The 26,154-nt window shown below is 38.0% G+C and overlaps 1 protein-coding gene and 1 non-coding gene across 4 annotated transcripts in view; one reads left to right on the forward strand and one right to left on the reverse strand.

Annotated features, from left to right (window-relative positions):
- The window catches only part of LOC118898742 (intraflagellar transport associated protein), a 57,491-nt gene that overhangs the window by 12,635 nt on the left and 18,702 nt on the right, over positions 1 to 26,154 (forward strand). For 2 of the 3 annotated variants that reach the window (XM_036859205.1, XM_036859207.1), the window contains exons 2-5: positions 3,449 to 3,603; positions 22,833 to 22,987; positions 24,224 to 24,295; positions 25,621 to 25,687. In XM_036859205.1, coding sequence (XP_036715100.1) covers positions 3,462 to 3,603; positions 22,833 to 22,987; positions 24,224 to 24,295; positions 25,621 to 25,687 — 436 coding nt within the window. In that variant the 5' untranslated portion in view covers positions 3,449 to 3,461. The remainder of the gene's footprint in view (positions 1 to 3,448; positions 3,604 to 22,832; positions 22,988 to 24,223; positions 24,296 to 25,620; positions 25,688 to 26,154) is intronic. The other variant, XM_036859206.1, reaches the window with a different exon arrangement.
- LOC118900334 lies at positions 13,792 to 13,899 on the reverse strand. The gene has a single exon (XR_005021113.1). It is a non-coding gene; the product is annotated as a U6 spliceosomal RNA (small nuclear RNA).

The raw sequence follows: 26,154 nt of genomic DNA on the forward strand, positions 1-26,154 counted from the left end.
GAAGAGACCCGTGCTCCTAAGGAAGCTTGTGGTCTCCCTGTGAAGCTCAGTAGTCCAAGCAGAGCAATACATCCTCCCAGTGGTTCCTGCTGGGTGCTGTGACTGTGAAAGTGTTACTTCTGATTTACCAGTGGGCGTTGTTATACATTTAGTTATCACAATATGCTCTGGGTCTTTTATGTGGAGCTTTAAGCCTTAAAACACCAAACCAAAACAAAGAATCCTGTTATCCAAGTATATGTCTCTCTCTCTCTTCCTTTTTCTCTTTTAGAAAAATACTTTATGGTAAAAACACAAACTAATGTGAATGGTAACTGAAAAAGCATTGCTTCCTTCTAGAAAACCACTAAGATTTGCATAAACCACTTGACTGTCTGGTAAATGATTATCTGCTCTGTCAGTCTCTGGGGACTTTTAACATGAGGTTATTTATATTTTTATAGATAAGGAAAGTTCTAAATTTGAAGGTGGGTATCTGTTAAACTCTCTAAACAATGACAGCTTGTAAAACTGGATTTTCCAAAAGTCTTTAAAAAGTCAGTAAAAACAACCTCTCCTGTATTCTGGTAACCACATGAATAAAATTAAAGGCATTGAAAGATTTTGAATTTGTGCTGTGTACAGCCTGTTGATTGTTTGCCTTTTAGTAAAACTGAGATGTGTTAAGGCTAAATACTCAAAATACACCAATTTGAGAATTGCAAAGGAAGTTTAAAGAAGTTTCTATTATCACCCTTAAAACATCCATGAGAAGGCATTTACAGCAATATAAAATACAACCTGGCTGCTTCTCTTTGATATTTTGCCTGTAGAAGTAGATTACCTGAGAAGCCTTGAGAAAGAGATTGATATAATACAGTGTTGGAATCTTGCTGGGATGCACTTCTGGAAGAGCAGACATTTTTGTAATTAAGTACATGTCCTACTGATAGTAAAATAATAGCCACCTTTGAACTTATCATTATTTATTGTCTAGCAACTGCAAGCATAATATATTAAACTATGGATTGCTGAAGCCTGGCAGTATTATAGGTAAATTTGCATACACTGTAACTGGTGCTTTTTCCTATATCTAATTTTCAGGTACAAATAGCTTGAAACAGTTTCTTTCATTTTGGGTTGGCACATAGCTACACTTTTTATTTTCACTTGGACTTCTACAATACCATGTTTTATCTAGGGTTGTAATGTATCACGAATTCTCTTGATTGATCTTTGGGTAATATTAGTACCTTCAAAGTCAAAGGGGTCACAGTCAAAACATGTCTTCATGTAGACAAAGGACAGAGTACTAAGACTGATCCATCATCATCATCATCATCATCATCACGGCTGACACTTCTTGAGGCCCCATGTATATCCATCTAATCCTCATAGCAATCTTGGGAGGTTCTCGTAGCTTCGCAATTCCAGTTTAAAACCCTTGGCGTCAGATGTCTTTCAGAATTCAGAAGTTTTTGGAGTTTAGAAAGGTAATCAGGGCAAATGCCACATATTACAGAAAATCTCCAGTGGGATCAGGAAAGCACCTCAAAAGCAAGCCCATTAGTATTTTTTCAGGGAAGCATATGGATAGTTACACTATTTAAATAGAATAAATAAAAGTCATAAACACTTTCATATTAATTCAGGTCAGGTCTTGCCACTAGGTGACTTTGGGTATTATCTTACGAATACATTTTTGTTTTACTATTATTTTTTCTGAGCTTTTTGGTAAATACCAAATAAATAAAGTTAATAACAGACACCAGATTTTCACTCTTGTTTTGGAAAAATAGAAGAACCATGGTGTCTATACAGTATCAGAGAACCCCCCCCCCCTTTTTATTATCCCCCATGAATTACGCTGGGTGCTTAGGCTGTCATTATTCTTCTGCTTTCTGTAGATAGTCATTTTTCTCAAAGCCGTGTAAGAATCATCTTTCACACAGAATGAATGGAATTTAACAAGATGAAATATCACAACTAAAAACAAAGTTCAAACTCCTCAGGGATTGAGGCATTGTGTCTTAGCTGACAAGCATTTAGTTAGCGAAGCAGTCAATGAGCTGACAATGTGAAGGGGCCACTAGCATGTGAACGTGATCTTCAGGTATAAAGCAGGAGTGTAACATTTAGAATGTGAGAGTTAGTCAAATCTCACTGTCTCCAGACCATACCTGGAGTCTTGTCTTCATTTCTGGACGGCATATTTTAAAGGGATGCAGGCAGTGTGAAATCTTTTCCAGGTAGATTGATCAGAAGGGTGAAAGGACCCAAAGCCATGTCATACAAGGTACAGATATAGTGATTGGGCAGGTTTAGTTGAGTCTCTTGCCAGCTTCTAGCAATATCTGACTATAGTACCTGCTCAAATGCGTAAGATTGATGGACTGCCAGCTCTGTGCCACCTCCTGAGTTATGAAAAGACATGGACCCTGCCTTTCATGGGCTCTAAGTCTAATAGAGGACACAAATGTATACAGCTATTTACAATACAATGTGATAAGTGGAACAGTAGACACAGTATAGAGAGGCAGCACAGAAATTATGATTTGCTCTTCCTGTGATGATGGGAGATGGGAAGCTAAAGCTTTCAAAGAGAAACTGAATTCTGAGCTGGGTTTTGAAAAAGAAATTAAGTGAATGAAATGAGAAGATTGAGAAAGGACAGTATAGGCTTGTTCAAATATTTGAAAGGATATCACGGATAAAAAGGATTGAAATTATTCGGTCCCATCCAGGGACTCAGGACCAGTTGGGGTAGGGTACAGGGAGACAGATTTAGGCTCAGTCTTAGAAGGAGGCTTTAATAGAGCTGTCCAAAGGCTTCTTTGGAACATTCAGAGTTTCCAGTGTCTGGATGTGTTAAAGCACAGACAAGTCAGCTGTTTGGCAGCAATAGTGCAATAGTATGGAGGGGTGTGTGTGTGTCATGCAATGGTTAGAGAAACATAGTGAAGTACTTAAGGACATGGGTTCTAGGATCACACTTCTAGAACTGACACTTCTGCCTACTGGCTCTGTGATCTGAGCTAGAATTTTTATGAAGTTAACATAAAAGTGCTCGGAACAGCACCTGTTACCTAATAAGTGCTCAAAAGGAACTAATAAATATTAGCCACTATTGTTGTCATTGGAAGGGTGGTTGTTTGACATATTCTTTGAAGTTCACCTTACCTTGACAGATTTTGGGTTTCTAATTGTGTAACTGTGTGATGATATTCCTGTGAATTAAGAGGATGGACATGAGGAACTGAAGCAAAAATAAAATTGTGATAGTTAACAGTTCAGCAGTTGAGATAGGAATAAAACTCTGGTCTCTTGAACTAGGGTTTATTGCTCTACTAACTATCTTGATTTGTCCTTTTAGGGCCTTGGAATTCTTCTACCTACACATCTGGAGTATTTTTAGGAGAGGCTGGTACTGCACAACTCTCTGTAGCTCATGTTTTTCTTTGTCTTACAGATAAAGTGGCTTCATGAATAGGAATGCCTGCCAGATACCAGAATTGGAGGTGATGGATGAAGATCGGCATATTGAAGAAGTCTTGGATAAGTTTGTTAATTGTCACGAGCAAACATATGAAGAATTTCTGAGCACTTTCACTCATCTTTCAAAAGGTAAAATGGAGAAGTAAACTTTCTATAGCAGCTGAGACAATGAATTTTATTATAGTTTTATGTCTTTGCTGTCTTTTGCAGAAAGACTATTGAATGGGCATTCATTCATTCTATCTCTTTGATCAGGTGATTCTCATCAGGGCGTTTGCAACTGATGCATGTAAATACTAACATTTTTATCCAATCAAGAGTTGTATTATGGAGTCAGAGCCATTGAATTTGAGAACTGAAGAGGACTTGAGAAATCATTTAGTATAATCCCTTTGTTTTATTTTTGAAGAAACACAAGTGCAAAAAGTGGAGGTTTTTAAAAGCGTATTGAAAACATTGAAGAAATCTAGCATAGTGTAGGATGTTTTTTGTACACTGCACACTTTTGGATTCTGCCATAGCCACTTTCTGCCTTGGGGGGAGGTCACTGAGTAAAGAGGGGATAATAATAGTACCTTAAAGGTTGATGAAGGTTATTTGAGATAATCCATGTGAAACTGTAGCATAATGGCTAGCACATACATGCTTAATGAAGGCTAGGTATTAGTATTATTGTTGTTGTTGTTGTTGTGATGATGATGATGCTATGTTTTCTGTAGAATGGAAACAACCTTTTAGACCAGAGTGATAACTAAAACCCTAAGGGCCAAACCCGTGCTGTGTGTTTCTCGTGATGTGTTTCATTGCCTCATGCAGTATTGTTGTTTTATTGAGCCAACAGTTAAAAGTTGGAAATTTTACATAAAGATCTTGATTTGCTTTTTTTTGCTGATTAAGTGAGAAGGTCGGTTACCTCTTATTTCCCTGATGGCAATATCAGCTGGAGTTCAGGAGCCCTTGCCATGTGACCTCCCTCGTTTGACACACTCTCTGGCTCTCACACACTCGAAAAACCTGTGTATACCCTGCCTGCTTCCTTCCCTTAAGTGGCTCCTGTAGGCATTGAGTTCTTGCTCTCAGCCTTGGTCCTTTCTGGGTCATGGGATCCACATTCGGGAGACTGTTGACTCAGCTCTTAAGCGGAGTCCAATGTGCATCTGGTCATGACAATCTCAGGATACCTGACTTCATGATTTGAAGTCATAGTTCATGTGTCCTTAAGAAATGTAAAAGAAGGGTAGTTATAATGAAGAAAAGGAAAAGTGATTCCAACCTGATTCTTTTATTGTGCTAGGTAGTGGGAATATCATTATCTATTTTGTTTACACTTAAGGGAAATAGAGAATTTAGGAAATTCTTGTTAACTTGGGCTGTGAATGATCTATCTTGGCATGACACGTGGATCAAATTAATCTTGATGATGGCCAAATCATCTTTCAATCTATGCACATGGATTTAGGAAGATGCTTGCTTTCTCTGAGCCTAATGATTTAGTTCCATGTTTTCCAGAGCCAAACATGGCAGTATGACTGGCTGGGGTAGGGTATGGAAACAAGGGTAAAACTGGCAGAATTAATGCATTTTGGTATGCCAGTGGCATTTTGATAATCCAGATTATTTCGGAAATTTATTCAGAAGGCTGACTTTATTTTTGTACTCTGAAAGACTAAGAACTTCTTGCAAGGACTTGGATATTTTAAGGAGGTTATGCTGTTTTTGTTTTTGGGATAAGGGGTCGATTCTTTTTTCAAATTTCTGTATGCTCATTCCATGCTGAGAGAAACTGTTTCAGATGTGGTGACTTCATTTTGAGTTCAGTTTTAGGCCCCAAACTGAGCTGAAATAAATGATGACACAAGTCATATAAACTGCATCTCCAAGCACACTAGTTTTTTCCGTTTCAAAATGTCCCTAGGCGCCAGTTCACATTATAAACTAATGACCTGAAAAAATTCCTCCTACAGCAAAGATTTGTGAGTGGAAAAATATGTCTTAAATCAGTAAGTGTCCTTTTTTCCCCCAGAAACATTTAAATACCTTCTGCAAAACCGAACAGTACTTAGGGTCAGGCCTAAGAGTTGAATGATAGCCAGCAGAATTGATCAGTCAGTGTGTTCTGTTTGTTAGTTCTGTTTGACGGAAGACATGAAAGCTGTTTCTTCAAAGTTTTCTCCTTCTTTCCAGCCCTTCATTTGTCTTAGTGTATTTGGTTGTTTTGCTGATATGTAGTGGAATCTTTTCTGTGTTAAACTGGCTATCACCACATATACTTATGTACATTTCTTTAGTAAGTTTAGTATCTCAAGTACATTACCATTTCCACTGATTGACTGTTCTATTTATTTTTATAATAGTTATATGCCAGAATGTTTATGGGATTCATCTTCTTTCCAAGAGTGTTAAAGGGGTCAGTAATCCTATTAAAAATATTTCCCTGGAAAAAATTAAACTGTAACCTTATTGAAGAAATTCACATTACTGCTTCAGATGCTTGGAAAACAGTTGGAAACTGTTAATATTGTACCATAACTGTAACTGCAGTACATTTATGTTGACCATGTTTTGCAGTTTTTTTAAAAAGCAGCTCTGGTTTTAATAATCGCAGCGCATAGTTGATGATAACTCCAGTGTCTTGTCAGAATGTTTAAAGAGACATATTACGTATTAGTTTTAAGCAGACATTTATAATTGAATTCTTAATTAGTGTCATCAGTTCAAGAAAGTAAGACCGAGTTTAAGATTTGTATTCGAAAATCAGCATGCAGATTTTGGTTTTGTTCATTATCAGTGAAGACATTATATTTTTGACATTACTGTGGATAATGATAAGAGGCTGACTTTCAATCTTTGGTATTTCAGTTTCTTTGTGAATATAATTAATTTATACTAGACTATTTGTCTAAAGGAAAAAATGCTTCTTCCTCCTTATCTGTTATGTTTCCATCTTTTTTTAGGTTACAAAAACACAGATATAAATAATTATACTTGATTTTCTGTTCATGCATTCATTCATTTATTCATTCAGTAATCCTCTGTGTGTCTTGTTATAATCTGAGTTTCTTGTTTTAGATGCTAAGGATTCAAAAACAATTAAGATATAGTTTGTGTTCTCAAGCACTCATAGTCTCACACACACACATACACACACGTACACACACACACACACACACACACACACACACACACACCATTATTGTTATGATTTTGTGCTTCAGGTTAAATGATTAATTTCCATTAAGGTTGCCAATTTTACCAACTTCAGCTTAAAATGCTTTGGAAATTGAAATGAATCTACTGTGATTTTATGATTAACTCTTAAATAGGACTTTGTATTTCATTCTCTCATTTCATTCTTAAAATACCTAGGATCCAGATTTACCAGTTTCTGTATTACCACATAATAATAGCTTTTTACTCAACTGCCATATTTATCTACTTTAACCTATTTTCTTATGTCAAGATGAAAGATCTTGTTTCTGATTTTGATGTGTAATTTTGTTTCTTGTTTTCTTTATGCCATTCTCATTTCACTTTCAATACTTCATGCTTTTAGCATTTTATTGTTCTTTCAACATATATTTGAAAAAATAAATCCTGTCATCTCAGTCTCCCTTTCTCCCTTCACACTTGTTAATATATGAATTAAATTCCCCCTTAGGTAGAACATTGTGTGTCTGAATGTTCTGAACAAATGGCTATGCCTGTGGCTTTATAATCTGGTGGTGGTCTAGTCTTTGATTGTCCCAAACTCTTAGTTTCAAAACCTCTGAATAGGTTTCAGTTTTTCTTAGGTTTTAATAATCTTAATAATCATGAGAGAGTTTGACCTTCTCTTATTGATAAGCAGCTAACATTTGTTAAGTACTAGGTATTATGCTTAGCACTTTACCTGGGTCATCTCAATCTTTGTAATTACCTAGTGAATTTCTTTTTTACATTTTAATTTTTATTATTTTTATTATTCTCAACTTACAGATGAGGAAACCAAGGCTTAAGGTTAAGTAAATTGCTGTTATGGACTAAATTGTGTCCCTTCAAAATTTATCTGTTGCAGCCCTAACCAGTAAGGCAACTGTATTTGGAGACAGAGCCTTTTAAGAGGTAATTAAGATTAAATGAGGTCATAAAGGTGGGGTCCTAATTCGGTATGACTGGTGTCCTCATAAGAAGAGACACCAGGGATGCCTGTCCACAGAGAAAACACCACAGGAGGACACAGGGAGAAGGCAGCCATTTGCAAGCTAAGGTGAGGGGCCTCAGGAGAAACCAGACCTGCCTACACCTTGATCTCGGACTTCTAGCCTCCAGAAGTGTGGGAAAATAAATTTGTGTTGTTTCAGCCACCTAGTCTGTGGTATTTTGTTATGGCAGCCCTAACAGAACTGCCTAAGGTCGTGTAACTAGTTAGTGATGGCATTGGATTATGGGCCTAGTCATTGTGGCTCCAGAGCCCGTACCCTGAACCATTTTGCTTTTCTGCCTTCCATACAGCATCGGGCAGTTCTCAAGGTCTGGGATTCACGGGCATGTGGATGACGTGAGCCATAGGCATGGATGTGCTACCCCAAAACGCTTACACCCCGTACTTCTCCAGAGTGTAAGCTCCATGATGGCTGATGCTTGGGGGTTTTGTTCACCATTATTATTCTAGTGTCTAAAGCAGTGTCTGCTGATGTAGAATAAATCAATGCTTAATAAATATTTGTTGAATAAATGAAACAAAAAGAAAATAAGAGAACGAGGGATGTCAGAAACACAGATAGGAGGGCCTCAGACCAACCCTAAAGAACATCCACAGTTAATGGCTAGGCACAGGAGCCCGCCAAAGGATGCCCCGATGTCATGATGCCCCGAGTTTGGATTTGATATACTAGCTAACTGGGAACCATAGTAGAATTTCAACACACACACACACACACACACACACACACACACACACACACACTGCAAGTGATTTTGAAAAATAGAGGCAAAGAAGGAGAGAAGCAGCTAGAGTCAGGGAGACTAGCTTAGCTAGGAGGCTGAGCAGAAATGCATATACGGTTGCAGCGGACTCCACTAGGGCCGTGGAGGAGGAAATGGAAAGGAAATAGGGCCAATGCAAGTGAGAGTGACAGTACTTGGTAACAGGTGACTGACAGAGGATTAGGGAAAAGAAGCAAAGATGAGTCACAAGCATTTTGCCTGGAGATCCTGAGGCCCACCGAGGCCAAGTGACTTGTTCAAAGTTCTCATTTCAGGAGCCTTTTATTTTTTCCCTTAATGAGTGTATGTTCTGTCAAGAGCTCAGGATCTTGGGCTGGGACTGGGTTTACACTTCTGGACTGATAAATTTTGAGTTGTCAGTTCAGCCAAAGGAATATCACCACTCACCCTTGACAACTTCTGAAAAATGTAATTAAAAATGAAACTGGTGACAGCACATAAAACAGCATGTTTCCGAAGTTGACATATCATTTTGGTCCCCAAAGCTATTTTGAATTAGAACGTTAGAAATGCATCTTTAAACTTCCAAAGAGGGACGAAGAGTCTTTTCCCCATCTGAAGAATGAATTTAAAATCTGCTGTAGAAAAATACCCCAGAGAAAAATAGAGAAAGCAGCTGGCCCTCTTACCAATTTCAGAGCAGAAAAGGAATTTCAGTAGAGCATAAAAACAGCTTTCTCTCATAAAGAAAACACAACAACAAAAAATAATCCTCGCTGTGGAGCCTTTTGCAGTTGTTTTCTGTCGAGTATTAGATAGAGACCGGCAGGCTTAGCATTGTTTTGACACCCTTGCACCTGGCAGATTGCCTGCCAGCGGAAGTTGGAAACGAACTGACCAGCTTTATGCTTCCAGGTGGCACTTAAGCCACATTTTCTGCGCTGTTGTTATCAGTCATTTAATTCCCTACTGAATATTGAGTGGTGTTTTTAGTTCACAGGCCATTTGCAGTGTCTTTCTGTTTCCTTTTTTACATTAGCCACATTAAGAAAAAAAGGCAACTCGGGAAGCACTTTTGCAAATGTGAGTTTAACAGTAAAGTGCACTATTGAAAATAGCACAGCAAGTAGCAGTAAACTTGCTTTAACTTAAGACATAGACCACTGGGATGTTAAATTCAAGAGAAATTTGTAGAAGGCATCATATGAGGACTTGGTAATAAAAGCAACTAGGCAATTAAAAAGAAAAACCCCACCTGATTAACCTGGCGTCCCAGGGGAGAGAATAAGGAAGCAGTTATTGATTGATTGATTGATTTTTTTTTTTTTGGTATTGCTGAAAAGACTAAAAGGAGAAGAAAAAAAGCTCATGGTTTTATATTGATCATACATTTAGTAGCTATCTGTATGTGACTTATTTATCACAGCATAACATCAAATATCACATAGAACACTGAAGGAGAAAGAAGTATTGGATGAAGTGAACTACTTTATAGCAGAGTCCTATGGAAGAAGCATCATCAGCTGTTTAACCTGTTCTTTCTCTTTGGGGGACCATCTGCAAACTGTCATTAAACAATTTTCATTTGTTTCTCTATTTCTTTTGTCATCACTAAATCACTTCACTTGGGAACAAATTGACAAATTATGAAACACAGAAAACTGCTGGTTCAGTTGCAGAAGGAAATTTCCCCCTCTCAAATTATGATGGATTTTGAGCTGACCAAGCCATTTTGTTTTAGAGATATTACCATAAATCTTCAGCCGCAGTTGTTACAACTCATATTCATTTTACACATGAATATTTGGTCCATAGATAGTCATTTGTTTTCTCTGCTGTAGTCTAGGTGTAATTGGATAAGGAAAGAAAATGTATTTAAGTATTCACAACATTTTGAATTACAATCATTACATTTATTTTCGGCAGTGTTTTTAACACATTTTCTTGCAATAAATATCTTTTCTAGTGTGTTTTCTCAGTAAAACACACATAAGATATTATGTGAAGTTTTAAATTTGACTTATGTCCAAATAAATGAATCATTTTATTTCTCGCTTTATAACTTTTCAATACACACACATATACATATATATTATATAGTATATTTTATATGTACATATAAATTAGAGAGGTGAACTTTCGTAGGCAAATGGAATTTTGAACTTTTACAAAACACAAGCAAAGAATTACTGGTAGCCAAAGAAACTTTTAAGATGGTTACTATCAACCTTTAAGTAGCCAATTTAAACAATATTAAGTGCATGCGCATTTGTTTCATATGCATTTTTCTTTAATTTTTACTTATTGTTATCAATATGTTGTTATACTTGATGGAAAAGAGTGAATTATTGGACTTGAAACTGAGGTGGTCATGAGACTGTGTCCTTTGACTCAGTGAATGGGTACATATTCACATCTGGATGGTTTTAGTAAAATGTTCTTTCAGCCATAGAACAATAATATTTTCTTTGAAATGGTCAGCTAAACCCAAAGGGATACAAACAGGAAACTTTATTGTAACCAAACTCATATCTTCCTTATATGAAAATCCAACCACAATCAGTCTAGTATGAGATTTTTTTGTGTCTTTTTTTTCTTCCTATTTGGATTCATTCCAGGTGGGATAGATTGAAGTGAACACTAGTTAGCTTACTCTGCAGCCCATTGCTCCCTTAGCACAGTGAGGAACCATTGTATCATTTTCATGTTCTTTCCGGACTTAGCCTGCCTTTGTATTAGTTTTCGTAGTGTGTGAATCCCTGATTAGAAAAAAGGGATTGTGAATCAAGTACCATTTTCTCTTTTTTTTCCACCTTCTCCAAATTAGGCTTTGTGTGACTTATAGCCAGTCATCTAATTTCTGGTTATTGGGCTTAGTCCCTAATTGTAGTATCAATCCAGTTCTTGCTAATGTTGAGGTCATTTCTGTATTGACTGTATTCCTGCTATAATTCAGGCATTGAGCTAGAATCTGGGAATACAAGATGAATGGGACAGAAATATGTTGTTCTTATTTATTTCTGTGTGCTGGGTGTTCCAAATGCTCTAGATGTGTGAAGGCACAATAGCAATCTATATGTTTGTAGACTACGTACAGTTACAGGTTGATTGATTGGTAAGGCAATGCATAAAACAGTATCCAGAATATTGCCTTTGGTTTTCGAGTCTCAGTTTTAGATTGAATAAACACTTAATACGAGTTAAGAAAAGAGCAATAAGAATGCTTAGAACAGCGGATTTAAAGACTTTTTCTTCTTTTTTTTACTTCAAGCTTTTTTTATATTCAAGGGATGTCTTGGAGCACTCTGAAAAAAACGAGGGAGTGTGAAAGACATGTATAATTTAAGTCTGTTCTTGCATTGCTCTCATATGCCAATGTACAAGTCCTATATTATTACAGATTTATATAGAAGAGGTTATTCTACCTCATAAAGTTTGAAAACTTCTAGGAAGCATTTATTTATAAAGGAGACAGAAAAAAATTACTCCAGCTTTCTCCAACCTATATGAATAAAAGAGGTTGTCTTGAGTAGATGCATCTTTGTGTAGGCAGGCAGAAGGGCATGATCTCAAGATGAAGGGAAATTTCTTAGGTTGGAGGAATTTAGTTTTATGAAGAATTTAGTATACTGCCCTTATATTTCTTATTTTGTTGTGGGCAGGACCAGTGTAATGGAAAGGATGCTATTCTAATGTAGGATGCAGAAGACCTGGTCCAGGCATTTATTAACTCTTTGAGACTGCAGTCCTGCCACTTACTCTCTCTGAATCTATAAATCAGGGATAATTCTGTCTGCTTGGTGTCTCATGGTTATGGAGAGAATCTGATGAAATATACATGAAGATACTTGATAAGTTTTAAAGATTTACTCAAGTGTTATGACTATGGGGACTATTTATTATTTAAAAGAGGAACATCAAGGTTAAATATTAAAGAAATCTTGATTATACAATATAAAAAATGTAAAATACTGTCTACAGTATTTTATATTTTTATAAAATTTTATATATTTCAGTATAGTTTTCCACACCTCTTCATTGAAGTAGTTAAAACCAATTATGTATAGTATGTATTGTGTAGTAACTATGTATAGTGTGTATTGTATAGTGTAACACTATACAATGCAGGGAATAATCCTACACTGGCCTCTGGTGGATGGACTAAATAATATGTCTACACATAACCTTCAGGCAAAGGTATTTTTGTGCTTTGACAAAGATGAGGTATCAGAAACTTCTTGAGTTGACTTTTTTTTTTTTTTTTTTTTTAAATTTATGGCTGTGTTGGGTCTTCGTTTCTGTGCGAGAGGGCTTTCTCTAGTTGTGGCAAGCGGGGGCCACTCTTCATCGTGGTGCGCGGGCCTCTCACTATCGCGGCCTCTCTTGTTGCGGAGCACAGGCTCCAGACGCGCAGGCTCAGTAATTGTGGCTCACGGGCCCAGTTGCTCCGCGGCATGTGGGATCTTCCCAGACCAGGGCTCGAACCCGTGTCCCCTGCACCGGCAGGCAGACTCTCAACCACTGCGCCACCAGGGAAGCCCCCAGAAACTTCTTTTTAGTTCTAAATTTTTAGATTCTGCTCCACAGATTCTTTACTTGGGACTCTTACCTTGACTATATGCAAAGATCACCTGGGAGATGCTTATTAAAATGCAGCTTCCTGGGGATCAATCCCCCAATTCTGAATTACTAGTTCGAGTGTGCAGCCCAGGAAGCTTGACTTTCAGACCAGCTTTGAGAAACACCCTAAATGAGATTAAGGAGGAGCATGGGAAGATGGATGAATTCATCAAAATTCTGTGCTTTTGTATATATAGTATTTCTCTAGGAATAAGTTCCATAGCTTTCATGAAATTGTCCACACTCTTCACCCAAAGTGTAAGAGCAATTATTTTACTTTAAATATAACTTTAGTTTAATGTCATCATTTTATATTATTTAAAAGATACTTTGACAGTGAAAAAGCATGACATGTTACAGGAATGATTTTTTAATTGAAATATAGTTGATTTACAATGTTGTGTTAATTTCTGCTATACAGCAAAGTGACTCAGTTATACACATATATACGTTCTTTTTATATTCTTTTCCATTATGGTTTATCCCAGGATATTGAGTATAGTTCCCTGTGCTCTACAGTAGGACCTTGTTGTTTATCCATTCTAAATGTAATCATTTGTATCTACTAACTCCAAACTCCCAGTCCATCCCTCTCCCACCCCACTCCCCCTTGGCAACCACAAGTCTGTTCTCTATGTCTGTGAGTCTGTTTCTGTTTCATAGATAGGTTCCTTTGTGCCATATTTTAGATTCCACATGTAAGTGATATCATATGGTATTTGTCTTTCTCTTTCTGACTTACTTCGCTTAGTATGATAATCTCTAGTTCCAAAAAATATGGAACACTTCACCCATTTGTGCGACATGTTTGCGCAGGGGCCGTGCTAATCTTCTCTGTATTGTTCCAATTTTAGTATCTGTGTTACCAAAGCAAAGCACTACAGGAATGGTTTTACTTTGATCTTGCTAATCTCTGATACAGAGGCTAGGATATAATAGCTTACAGAATTTTAGGGTGGGCTTTGGTTCAGCATATATTCTGTCCCAAGTCTGAAGGATTATAGTGCATGTGTCTGCAGGCCAAAGTTACCCAATCACAGGGAAATCTGTCTACTTCTACTGTTGCCAGAAGAGTATCTGAGTATTTTGCCATTAGCGAGTGCACAGGCAAGAGACTTGGGAGACCACATGGGCTATGAAGGCATCTTGTTGCATGTACTTTTAGGAAATGCCCCTCCAATAATTTTGTGCTTTTGGTAACTTTTCTGCTCTGTATTTCATACATGAGGGTACTTTGTAAGTTTAAAAAATTTACTCAAGTGTAAAATTTTATGATTGGGGTAACTGTGATTTAAAAGAGGGACCTCAAAGTTAAATATTAAATGAAACATGAATCCAAAATATTAAAAAATGTAAATGTAAAATATCATATATGTATATGTATATTTTTCTTTGGTATTTCTAGGAAAGACTGCTTAAGGAGGAAGGAGATGCATGTATGTGTTCTCCCTGGATGGAGGGTTTGAAGAAAATGCTTTTCACCTCTACAAATGAATGTTTATTTTTTTGTTCATGGTAGGAAAATTAGAAAATACAGAGAGGCACCAAAACACATGCATATACACATATACAACAAAACAAAAAACATACTCTTTCTGCAGCAGTAAAATTTTTAACTACTCTGTGGTCATTCAGAATGAAGATTACATTTCTCATTCTCCCTTGCAGTTGGGTATAGCCATTTGACTAAGTATGTGCCAGTAAGAAGTGAGGGGAACTGATATGTGTAACTTCTATCCTCATTCATACAGCTAATGCTCATTGAACACCTAGTATGTGCGAAGTGCTGTTCACATAAGTGAACAAAAGAGACAAAGATCATTATCTTCAGGGAATTTGCATCCTGTAAGGGGGAGATAGACAACAAACAATAAACACAACAAATAAGAAAAATATCTGTGTTAGAAAACAGTAATTTCTCTGGGAAAGAAAAAGAATACAGAGCAGAGTATGGAGGATCATGAGTGCTGGTAGCAGGGGTGTAAGGTGGCAATTTTATGTAGGGTGATTTGGTTAGGCCTCCGTGGGAAGGTAAAATCTGAATGAGGATTGGGAGGAAGAGAGGGAGTTAAGCCTGCAGAGACTTGAGGGAAAAGCATTTGAGGCCAAGGGAACAGCTAGTACAGAGACCTAGTTACAGCAGTGCCTGGGCTGGTTGAGGAATAACGAGGAGGCCAGAGTGACCAGAGTGGCCTGAGCAGGGGTGAGAGGAGGAGAAGCTGAGGTCAGGGGGTGTGGAGGTGGGGGTGGATGAGGCATGGATAGCCTTGTAGGTCCTTGTAATGACTTTGGCTGTATTAGTAGTAGTATTAATTTTTGGTAGCTACATTTTTGTACCCTTCTTATTTATGGCCTTTGGATAAATTTTTACACATGGAAATGCTGGTTCAAAGATATGAAAAAATGTAAGGCCTTGATTAAGTAAAAATTTTCAGTGGAATAGATCAGACATTATTGGTTTTGTAGTGAAATCTTTGCCCACATATTTAATTATTTTTTTGGATAAATTCTTAGACATGGAAATGCTGGCTGAAAGATATGCAGAATGTTATGCCTTTGAGTAAAAGTTTTAAGGGGATAGATTCTGTTTCTCATAGGCAGAAGTCATGTCCTTTAACTTTCCCAATTCCTAGTCTCCCAGCCTAGCATGGTGCTAAGCACACAGTGAGCTCACTGGGTGAAGTGTAGTGTCTACCTAGTGTCAGTCTACCTTTCAGTCTTAATCATTACATGTCCTTGGGAATGGGGAAACAACATTTTCCCTTTCAGGAATTGTGAGTAAGTTTCTGATGGAGAGGTCCCTATTCTCCTTAGGCTTACATTTTAGTGGGAAGAGATAGAGCACGGACAACTAAGAAAGGTAATTGCAGATGATTTCAGATACATTTGAAGAAGAAAACAGGATCATGTTTCTAAGGCTGTGACCATATGAGACAATAAGATGATCAGAGTTGTAGCTTCAGTTACTATATGCATTTTTCCCCTTGTTGGGGTGTGAAGGGAAGCTGGAACTCTGTGGTTGGCCTTTGTGTTGATTTCAGCATGTCGTGGCACCGCATGGAATTGGATTAGTGATGGTGGTCTTTGGATCAAACTCAGTATTAGAATCAAGGGGGTACCAAATGTGGAAACAATCCAAATGTCCATTAGCTGGTGAATGGAAAAACAAAATGTGGTCTATCCAGATAATGGAATAGTTTTTGACAATAAAAAGGAGTGAAATACTGATATCTGCTACAACATGGATGACCCTCAAAGATGTCATTCTAAGTGGAGAAGTCAGGTACAAAAGACCATGTATCATATGACTGTATTTATATGGAATGTCTAGGAAAGGCGTATCTTTAGCTATAAAAGGTAGATTAGTGGCTGCCTGTGTTTGGCAATAGGAATGGGGAGTGGCTACAGATGAGTACCTGGGACTTTTTGGGGTGATGGAAATGATCTAAAAATGTAATTGTGGTGACGGTTGGACAACTCTATGTATTAAAAATTATTGAATTGTACACTTAAGTGAATTCTATAAATATACCTCACTAAAGCTATGGAGAGGTGGAGCTACTATTCATGGCTACCTAGATCCTTACCTGAGTTCTTCACTGGATGAGCGTATGGCCTCGTGACTCTGCATTTGGCTGAAGAACTAGGAGGATCCTGCTTGTCATAAATATTTCCTATTAAGAAAATAAACCATTTGTGCATAGACTTGAAATTTTTAAGTAGGTAAGGACAGTGATACAAAAAGAAACAAGATCCTACTTTGTGTAGACAGTGTCACCAACAGGTGTCACCCTGTTAGGCATTCTGGGAGCTCAGGGAAGCTGTGCTCAAATACGCTGCATCTGCTCCCACGCTGGACCAGCTCCCTTCTGCGGCCTTGACTAAAGCAGTTGGGAAGGTGAGTTTATCTTATGGGATGATATGTGTGGCCTCTTTGCACCAACATGTAATCCATTTGACAGGTTGCAAGCATGCTGTAATATCTACCTCCACCATCACAGAGATTGTTTAGTTGTTGTTGTTGTTTTTAAGTTGTCTGGGGCATGCCAAATTAAACTAAAAGAATAATACAGATTGCCATGGGAAGATGAGGTGAACATTCTGAGATATCTAGAGGGAGGAAACATAACCGCTTGGAGACAGTGTCTTCATATCTGTTCTAGAAACACAGAAAGAACCTACTTTGTGAGCTCTTTTCTCCTTTCTTAAATCCATCGCTGAGGCTCCCTTTACTTCTCACCTGGATTGCCACAGTAGCGCCATACTTTCTGGTATGAAAGTATCTGAACCACTCTGCCGCATTCCATCCATTTCATCTTAGAGTACAGCTCTAGTTATGACTCCCAAGGGCCTTGGTATAGTACAGAGTTTTTGTCAAGCCTGCAAATAGCAGCCCTTCCGTGCATCGCAGAATATGTGCTCCTGCCTTCCTGGAATACATGGTGGCTCTTCCTCAGGCCCCACGTGTTCCCACCTTGGGGGCTTTGTTTGTGCAGTTTTCCCTTTGTGGGATACCTCCTCACAGGGCGCACCTGCTGAAATCGTAGCCGTCTTTCAAAGCCCAGCTCAGACTCCCCATTCCTATATGAAGCCTTCTGTGATTCTCCCAAACCAGTTGTGATTTCACCCTTCTCTAACTTTGTGCTCCCTTATATCCTCTGCGTTAGTTGTGTTCTGTTTGGGTGGTTTGCATACCTGGCTTAACTTCTTAGTTTGTAGACTCCATAAGGGCAGGGACTGGGTCTTACCCATCTTGGGTCACTTTGCACATAGTTGATGCCCACGATACAACCTGTGGGTTGAATAAGTTGCATAACTCAACTACCACTCAGCTTTTCTCCCTGAAAATAAACTTACAGCAACTTTACACTTTCCTCACTTTTTTTTCTCTCTGTAAGTGCCTAACACTGGACATTTCAAAAATGTCAACTTACTGCTATTGTGTCCCTCATCTTGGACTTTTGACACACTTTTTTTTTTTTTTCTGAGCTAGTGTTGTGCATTTGTGTCTTGGCAGCTGGAGAGCTATGTCTATGAGTAATGAGTCAATTATCATCCAGCCTCGGGGAAAGTACAGTTATTCCTGACTGGCCTGGCTAAGGTAATCCTCTCCTCCCTGTGCCCTTTCCAGTGAAGAACATGAAACAGTTGGAATTCAGACCACTGCAAAGGGAATTTAGACAAGACATTTGTCTGCTGAATTTAGCTTCTTTGGACTTATTCTGATTTATGATTGATTGGTTTTTAAATTGCTTATTTAATCCTAATGACTATTGCTCCAGGGGAGGCCATATACCAAGGAGAATGTGATCAAGCAGTGGAGTGAAGTAGTTTGGCTGGGCAAATGAAGAGTGAATATTGTCCACAGCAACATTGCTTTAGGCTAGGAGTATATGAAAATCACCCCCCTGACTTTCAGAGTACCCAGTCTTGTTATAAGCATGATTGCTTATCCCTTATGCTCTCGGCAGGAGGCTTTTTGCAACTACCCAGTGTTGCACACAGTTTCCCCCCCGTGATTTTTTCTTTCCTCCTTAGCAACATATTCAGTATCTCTTCGCAACTGAGAACATGCTCCTGATTTGTATTTCTGTTGACCACGGTGCAGAAGAACAGACACTAAGGTGTTGCTGGGAGAATTAGGTCATGAATTCTGATGTTGGTTGTGTTGATCTGTGAGAACTTTCCTGTAAGTGTAAACTTTCTTCTCAGCTCATGGACACTAGTCTGGCCTTTGAATGGATGAATTTGAATTTTTAAAAAGTTTCTTTCAAAACCGAGTTCTCTGAAACTGACTGCTTTCATCTGGAAGATGTACAGTCAATTTACGATTGGTATTTAATTTATCAAGGCGTCCATAGTTTCAACCTTTTGCAGGAGTGTAACCTTTTCCTTTGGCCTGAAATTAGACATTGTAGGTATAGTTGGTGACCTTGTAAGGGAGATCTGTTGGAAGCTTGTCTGTTTGGTATCAAAAGAACATTGAAATTCCATTGCTTCAGAATAATGAAACCTTTAGCAAAAAACCTTTGTTTCATGTGTATTGAAGTTTTGACTCGGAAATGCCCAAAGAAACACTCTTTCAGGTCTCAGTAACCGACTTGTTCTCTGAAATATTGCTGTTAGATTTCCAAAGTGTATTATGTCTGGCACTTATTTCAAAGCAAGGAACATTAGGGATAAGATGAAAAGGTAGAAAAGGAGTCTGATGAAAAGCAGAAACAGAAGAAGATGAAATGCACACTTGGGTGGCATGTTTGGATGGCCACCAGGATAACTCTGGGAAGCAGCATCTGGCACTCTAATCAGGCTTTAGGCCACTTCGGATTCTGGGCTGTGCCAACATCTGGCATTTTGTCATTATCATATTGAAAAAGAACTTTTTTCCTATCTTCTTCTGCCAAGAGATTTTGTTTGTGCTGTTTTTTAAAAAAATGATAAAAGCATTTGTAAGAAGCCCTTCGGGGTCTTTGGAGTGAAATAGTACTTACTCTTGTGAAACTGCTTTCAAGGTTTAGGAAGGAGTCTTAAACTGTAGGTTCAGTCAGAGAGAGAACAAGTTCTTTTCTGAATCTTTCCATATTTTAAAAATGAAAGCTTTATGTTTATGAAAGGACGAAGTTTTGAAAGAGTAAACAAGAAATTGTGTTAGATCTGAGACCTCAACCATCGTTCCACATCAGCATCAGAAGCTGGGACTTCATTATATTTTGCTCTTTATTTTGAAGGAGTTTCATCTGGTTATTTGTCAAATAACCTGGTGTTTTATTGGAAATGGCAGAGGAGTACACTGAGTGATTATAAGAACAAACAGAACTTGTCCTTACGGAACATCTGTTCTTCCCAGACATCACTGTGGTTTTCAAGTACGTAAATCAATAGATTATTACAGTAGTGTTGTGCTGAGTACACGGTATTTTCTCAGGAAATACTAGGTTTAGGTTGTGCTAGACTTAAAGGATAAGCAAGGAGAACTGAAACTATTCCGCCTCTTATTAGAACAGGGCGCTGAGGAATGGCGGGGAGCCACTGGAAGTCTGCTTGCCTCTAACTTTGATGAAGTTTGAAGAACCCTTTCATTCCTCCTCACTCCTGTTTCCAAGCATCTCCATGTCTAGCTTGCTCCACGCTGCTGCCACTGCTTGTCTCCGCCCTAGGACTGATGATTTTACAGCCGTAACTGTGGCTGTAAAAGAGGAAGAAGTCAGGGAGGGTAAGTCCTAAGGAGGAAGAAGTCAGGGAGGGTAAGTCCTAAGACCATTTTGTCCTCACTTCTGTGGCCTGGCATTGTACTGGTTACTCCAGCAGTGTTCCTATAACCCTCCCACCACCTTCCTTACTCAGCCCCTCAGCCCCTCCACCCCCAGCAGCCAAGGCGAGTGCTTCATAACAGAGTTTGCAGGGATTTGTTGGGGGCACAAGGCAGGGGTCACCCGTCCCAGTAGTAGCTAATTAGGAGTCATGGGTGCTGGTGCAGGAGGCAGTAGAGAGAGCTGGCCTGAGCTGGTGGTGTTTGCTAATATATCCCTTTGAAAGAAAAAGCGGTGCATTAAATATTTGTGTTTTCCCTCTCTGGCTTATTGAGCTAATGCTGTATTATAGGCTAGGCTACCTTATCTCTGCTCCCCAACAGTATTTCTGTGTTAATGTCCTATAGATATCCCTACAAGTCTTTTTTTTTTTTAATAAATTTATTTGTTTATTTATTTGGCTGCGTTGGGTCTTCGTTGCTGCCCGCGGGCTTTCTCTAGTTGCGGCGTGCGGGCTTTCTCTAGTTGCGGTGAGCGGGCTTCTCACTGCGGTGGCTTCTCTTGTCGCGGAGCACAGGCTCTAGGTGCGTGAGCTTCAGTAGTTGTGGCTCGCGGGCTCTAGGGCGCAGGCTCAGTAGTTGTGGCGCACGGGCTTAGTTGCTCTGCGGCATGTGGGATCTTCGCGGAACAGGGCCTGAACCCATGCCTCCTGCTTTGGCAGGCGGATTCTTAGCCACTGTGCCACCAGGGAAGTCCCCCTACAAGTCTTAATTCTACCAGTGATGAGGTATTCAGAAGCAAACAGAGGATTCTGGCTGCCTTGCACCAGGCCGAGATCCTTAGAACAACAAGAATCTTTACTGATTTTGAAGCCATGCAACCAGTGGCTCAAGAGAAACAAACATGCCACTTTGGCGGGTTAGGCTGTTTTGTAACCCCTTCAGTTAGATACCTGCCCAGGTTGCTCTCAAATAAAACAAACCCATCTCTCCAGAATCTTTCCATGGTGGAGTATTGTAAGGGGATGGAACAGGGTGCCCTAATCTGACAGTAGCTTGATTTCTGCCACTTGGCCTCTTTTGAATCCCTTAGTCACTCTTCTAGTGATCCTTGAAGTAGATTCCTGTGTTTTGCTGTTGTCATTTGCAGCAAGGGAGTTCTAGTTTTAGTATGTGCCGTGCACCCTGGGTTCTTCTTGTACTATTGTAAACTTTTCTTCTTTGTCTCCTTTCTGGGATTTTAAAATTTCTTTTTTTTCTGCTTTATTCTTCTCTTCTCTAAGAACCCTTTCCCTTCATTTACTGTACTATTCTAAGTTGCACAGCAGTGAGTGCTGGATTAGGAAGGCCTGGGTTCACATCCCCACTCTGCTACTTACCAGCTGTGTAACTTTGAACAAATTATTTAATCTCTCTGTAGGCCTTGGTTTCTTCACCTGTAAAATGGGGATACTAACAGTACCTACCTCTAGGGTTGTTGTGAAGCTTAAACGAGATTTATGAGATGCATAATAAAAGACAGTCTGACCCTCAAGTAAGTGTTAACTCTTATTTATTTTAATATTGTTGCTAATATTAAAAATAATTTTATGGCTTAAACCACTGCCCCAGTGTAATCGACTACCACCTCTTTACCTATCGCTGTGATCTCCCTCCCACATTTTAGCCTACATTTGCAGTTGCCTCTGGGACATTTCCCTCACAGTTTCCACTGGCACCTCAAATGCAGCATGGACAAAGGTTAATTCATTCTCTCTCATCTGAATTTGTCCCCCACATTTCTGTTAATGGCATCATGTTATCAGAATTTTCTCTTAATTTAGGATGAATCTTAGACTCTTTCCTTATCCTAAGGACATAATCATGAATGTGCAAAGATTTAGCACAAATGTATTCATTGTTTATAGTTTTAAATAGTTGAGAATAGGAATTGGTTAAATAAACTGTGTTAAATATATACAGTGGAATTCTCTATAATCATTAAAATTATGCAGAATATGCAATAGTATGAAAAAATATTGCTCTCAAGTTGACTTATAATATGGTATGTACAGTACAATTCCATTTGACTTTTAGAAGTTTATGGGTGAATAGATAAAAGATGAGAAAAATAGCTACTGAAAAAATTTTGTTGCATCTTTTCTGTCTTGTAGGATTATGAGTGATATTCTAATTTTAATCTTTTTCTTTTACAAATTTTCTAAAATCATCCATACATTGCCTCCATATTTTTAAAAAAACCCTCAAATTTAGAAAAAAAATGAGATCGGTAATGTCCAAGAGTCTTGCAAATACTTTATTGACCTTTTAACAATGGCTGAGAACAGTGCTGGATACAAACTTATAAATGTTTGTTGAATAGTGAATGAAATAGTGTTATCTTCCTATACATTTTTAGAAATAACTTTATAGGTTAAGAGTGTTTAATGCTTCAAGCATTCAGTTTGTAGATTTTTTTGAAAAGTATTTTTTTTGTTTTGGAAGAAAGATTCTCAATAAACACAAAATAAACTAGACTGGATGTGGTGGGTGTTTTCTAATATTATGTAATTTATCATTTCAGATAATGTGACCAAAAGAGGAGCCTTTGGAACCAATTCTTCAGAAAACAATTTTACTTCAGTAAAATTTACTCAGAGAAATGAACCAAATGATCACCATCTTAGCAATAAAGCCATCTTTCTTCGTACTTCGTCACAGTGTTCAGAAGAGGAACAGGTAATACCATAGCACATTTACAGGAACAGAGAAAAAAAATTCATCATGAATTTAAAAAAAAGAAAGAGAGCATAATAAGAAACATCAGACAGCTATTGGATCAGTAACTCAGACTCCTAATTTTAGAAGGAGTGCCTTTGGGATACTTTACTGAAAATCATCATTACATTTCATGATTTCAACAGCCAACTTTTATGATAGTAACTTAATTATCCCCAATTTTTGTTAAAAACCTCTTAAGGATCTGCCATCTACAGGTTTTTCTTGGAATTATGTCTATATTTTAGCTTGTCCTCTGGGACAAAAGAGTTCTTTTTTATAATTCTCTATGTAAATGAGAGTTTCTTTTACCTGTCCTGGATTCATGTCCTTCAGACTTAAAGTAGAATATGTTATCTTGGTTCTTCCAAGATTTGGTCAATAAATAAATGTTAGATGCTCTATTCCTAATCTTCAAGACTTCATAGACTATATTCACATTCTCTTTAGCTATGGTTTGTAACTATCAAGGAATCCTAGTGGAAGCTGTTCTACTTTTTAAGCCATTTGAGTTTCTACTTTCTATCTCATCGTGTATCCCCTGTGATATCATGGACAGAATTGTATATGAGATTGTGGTTTTATACAAGGGAGAAAAATCTCCATATTAGAAGTGTGTTTATATACAGCAAAGGGCTATAATTCTTTAATTCTATAACTTCTTTCCAGTGAGGTGATTATGGGACAAGAACTTTTCTTTCTAGAGGATTCACTGTCTACTGGCAATCATTGGCAATGGGAATTACATTTTCTATTGAGTCTTTAACCAGTGTGTGAGAGGCAAAGAATTGTTCCACGGTATTTTTTCCTAGTAACTTGAAAATGTTGTATTAGCATTCTCTGATTTGTCCTTCAGAGGTTCATTGGGATGGGATGGGAGCTGGGGTAATGAGGTGCGGAGTGTTCATATTTTACACATGAAAAAATTGAGGTTAAATAATTTACCCTAGGTTACACTGTAGATGAGTCTAGAAGACAGAAGTAGAAGTCAGACCTCCTGGAACCTATTCCCTGACGGCTGCTATGACTTAGTGAATCTGCTGTCACTAAGGTGTCACGGTTTGTCACGCATAGCTAATTAACAGAAAACGGAAAGGGAATTTTAGTGCCTGAAGGGCTACAAGATCAGCTCCTTTATTTTCAGTTGTTTCATGTTCCCATCAATATGTCCTCAATGTTTTTTGTTTATTTTCCCAGATAGTGATGGATGAAGGCCAAAAAGTTGGCAGTTCCTTTCAAGGTGATCTGAATCGGGCAGGAAAGGTGAAGGTAAGGCATGATTCGATTTTATTCCATGGCCAAAACCCAGAAAGAGCATAAAAACGATAAAAACCTCACAGGACTCATTTGCTGTCTGTCATACAAATTTGGAGAATTCAGCAGATTTTGTCTATATGCTTTAAAAAAAAAGTGGTGTTTGATTATCTTAAACTGTCCTTGGTTGGCTGGGTTCTGGATCTTTTTTCCTCAAAGCTTCACAAATGGAAGGGGTGCTTCAATAGAGAAACATGACTCTCGTCCCCTTGAACATATACCATTAATTAAGAGAAATGACAATATAACAGATTCTCAAGTTTTAGTACTGAAACCATCATATGGAAGATAAATTTTTGCGTCACTTGGAAGTCAAAAAATAACTGTAGTTATGTACTTCCAAGTAATGGAAGCTACAAGCCATGGTCTGGAAGGTAGAGAGTGGGGAAGAAAGACCCAGGCTGTGTTTTGAATTCGAATGATGAGATCTAAATTTATAATTTTATGGTATTTTGTTATGTACATGTTTTAGGTCATAAGCATAAAAGGCATTTTGACATCATGCCTTTCCTAGATCTGCCTTCGTGCCAGTGGTGAAATCATTTGTTTATTCACACTCTTTGATATTCACCTGAGATGAATTGGTTCATGTCTGAAGTGTTACCATTTTGTTAATCTAAAATGTCTCATTGTCACCTTGCAGTGGAAAGCAACATTGAAATGCTGCTACTGTCTGTAAAGGTCATTTGCTCTGCTTTTTACCTTTGAAGTAATGTTCAGTTTTATTTGCTCGAAAGAGAGAACACTTGATTTTTTGCCCTGTTCACCTCTCTTGTGATTACCTGGGGCAGGATGATTTTGTCTTAAATGAACCTACTCCCCTGCTTTCTTTAGTTTCTACTCTCTTTTTGGAGTTTAAAGCACACTGTTATGAGAATAGCCAGACCCAACACCATCATTTGCTTGAGGAGCAAAAGCAATAAAACAAAACCAAAAAACAGAAACACTGTTTCAGACTGTCTTGATGGTGGTATATATTCTGGGATAGAATCAGGAACAAAAACTTTTCAAAAACTTCCCAGACTGTTTTTTCCCTTTCAGTATAGAGATCTTACTGTGGTGCCTAGGAAATCCGGGCCAACTTCCAGATTTAGTGCTTCTTTCAGATGTCTCTGGGAAAGCACAGTGAACACAAAGATCTCTATCTGGGACTCAAAAGTTAATGAGAAAAGGGGATTCAGTTGCTCACTTGAGTGTTGTGGAAGTGGATTCACTGATTCTTAATTGCATTTTTTTCTCTAGGTCTAGTTTGCATAAAGATGATGTTAATCCTTTTCTAGGTAGACAACTTCCTTGATTTAGAAGATTTGGACTTGGATGAAGAGATTAAGCCCCAAATGAGTAAGGGTATGCTTTCTGTTTCCTTTCTACACTGCTTGACCTCTTTCTAGAAACTACAAATAAGACTTTAGACAGCTTTTCTTTTCTTTCTTTCTTTTTTTTGGGGGTAATCCTTACCACTACTTTCCCTGAGACAGGAAAAACTGGAGTCCTGCAGTCTCTTTTTCGATAATAAAGATTTCAGCTGAAAGGTCAAACAAAACTTGTTGAAGGTTGTAACATCCTTGGTCTTAAATGAAGGAAAAGTGTTCTTCCTCCCAACCCACCCATTTACCATTTGATTGATTTTTGGATAATTGTCTCAGAGTCATTTAAGTCAAACCCTTATTTCTTAGAAGCACCATGTTGTAAATTGAGATTATTTTTGAGAGCTACTTAAAATATCAGTTGATCATAAAAATCATAAAAATTATGAGAATTCATCATAAAATAAACAAAAAGAAAATAAAATCCAAATCTTTGCTTTTATAAAT

Source organism: Balaenoptera musculus, chromosome 8 (assembly GCF_009873245.2).
Source record: "Balaenoptera musculus isolate JJ_BM4_2016_0621 chromosome 8, mBalMus1.pri.v3, whole genome shotgun sequence".
Classification (NCBI taxonomy): Eukaryota; Metazoa; Chordata; class Mammalia; order Artiodactyla; family Balaenopteridae; genus Balaenoptera; species Balaenoptera musculus.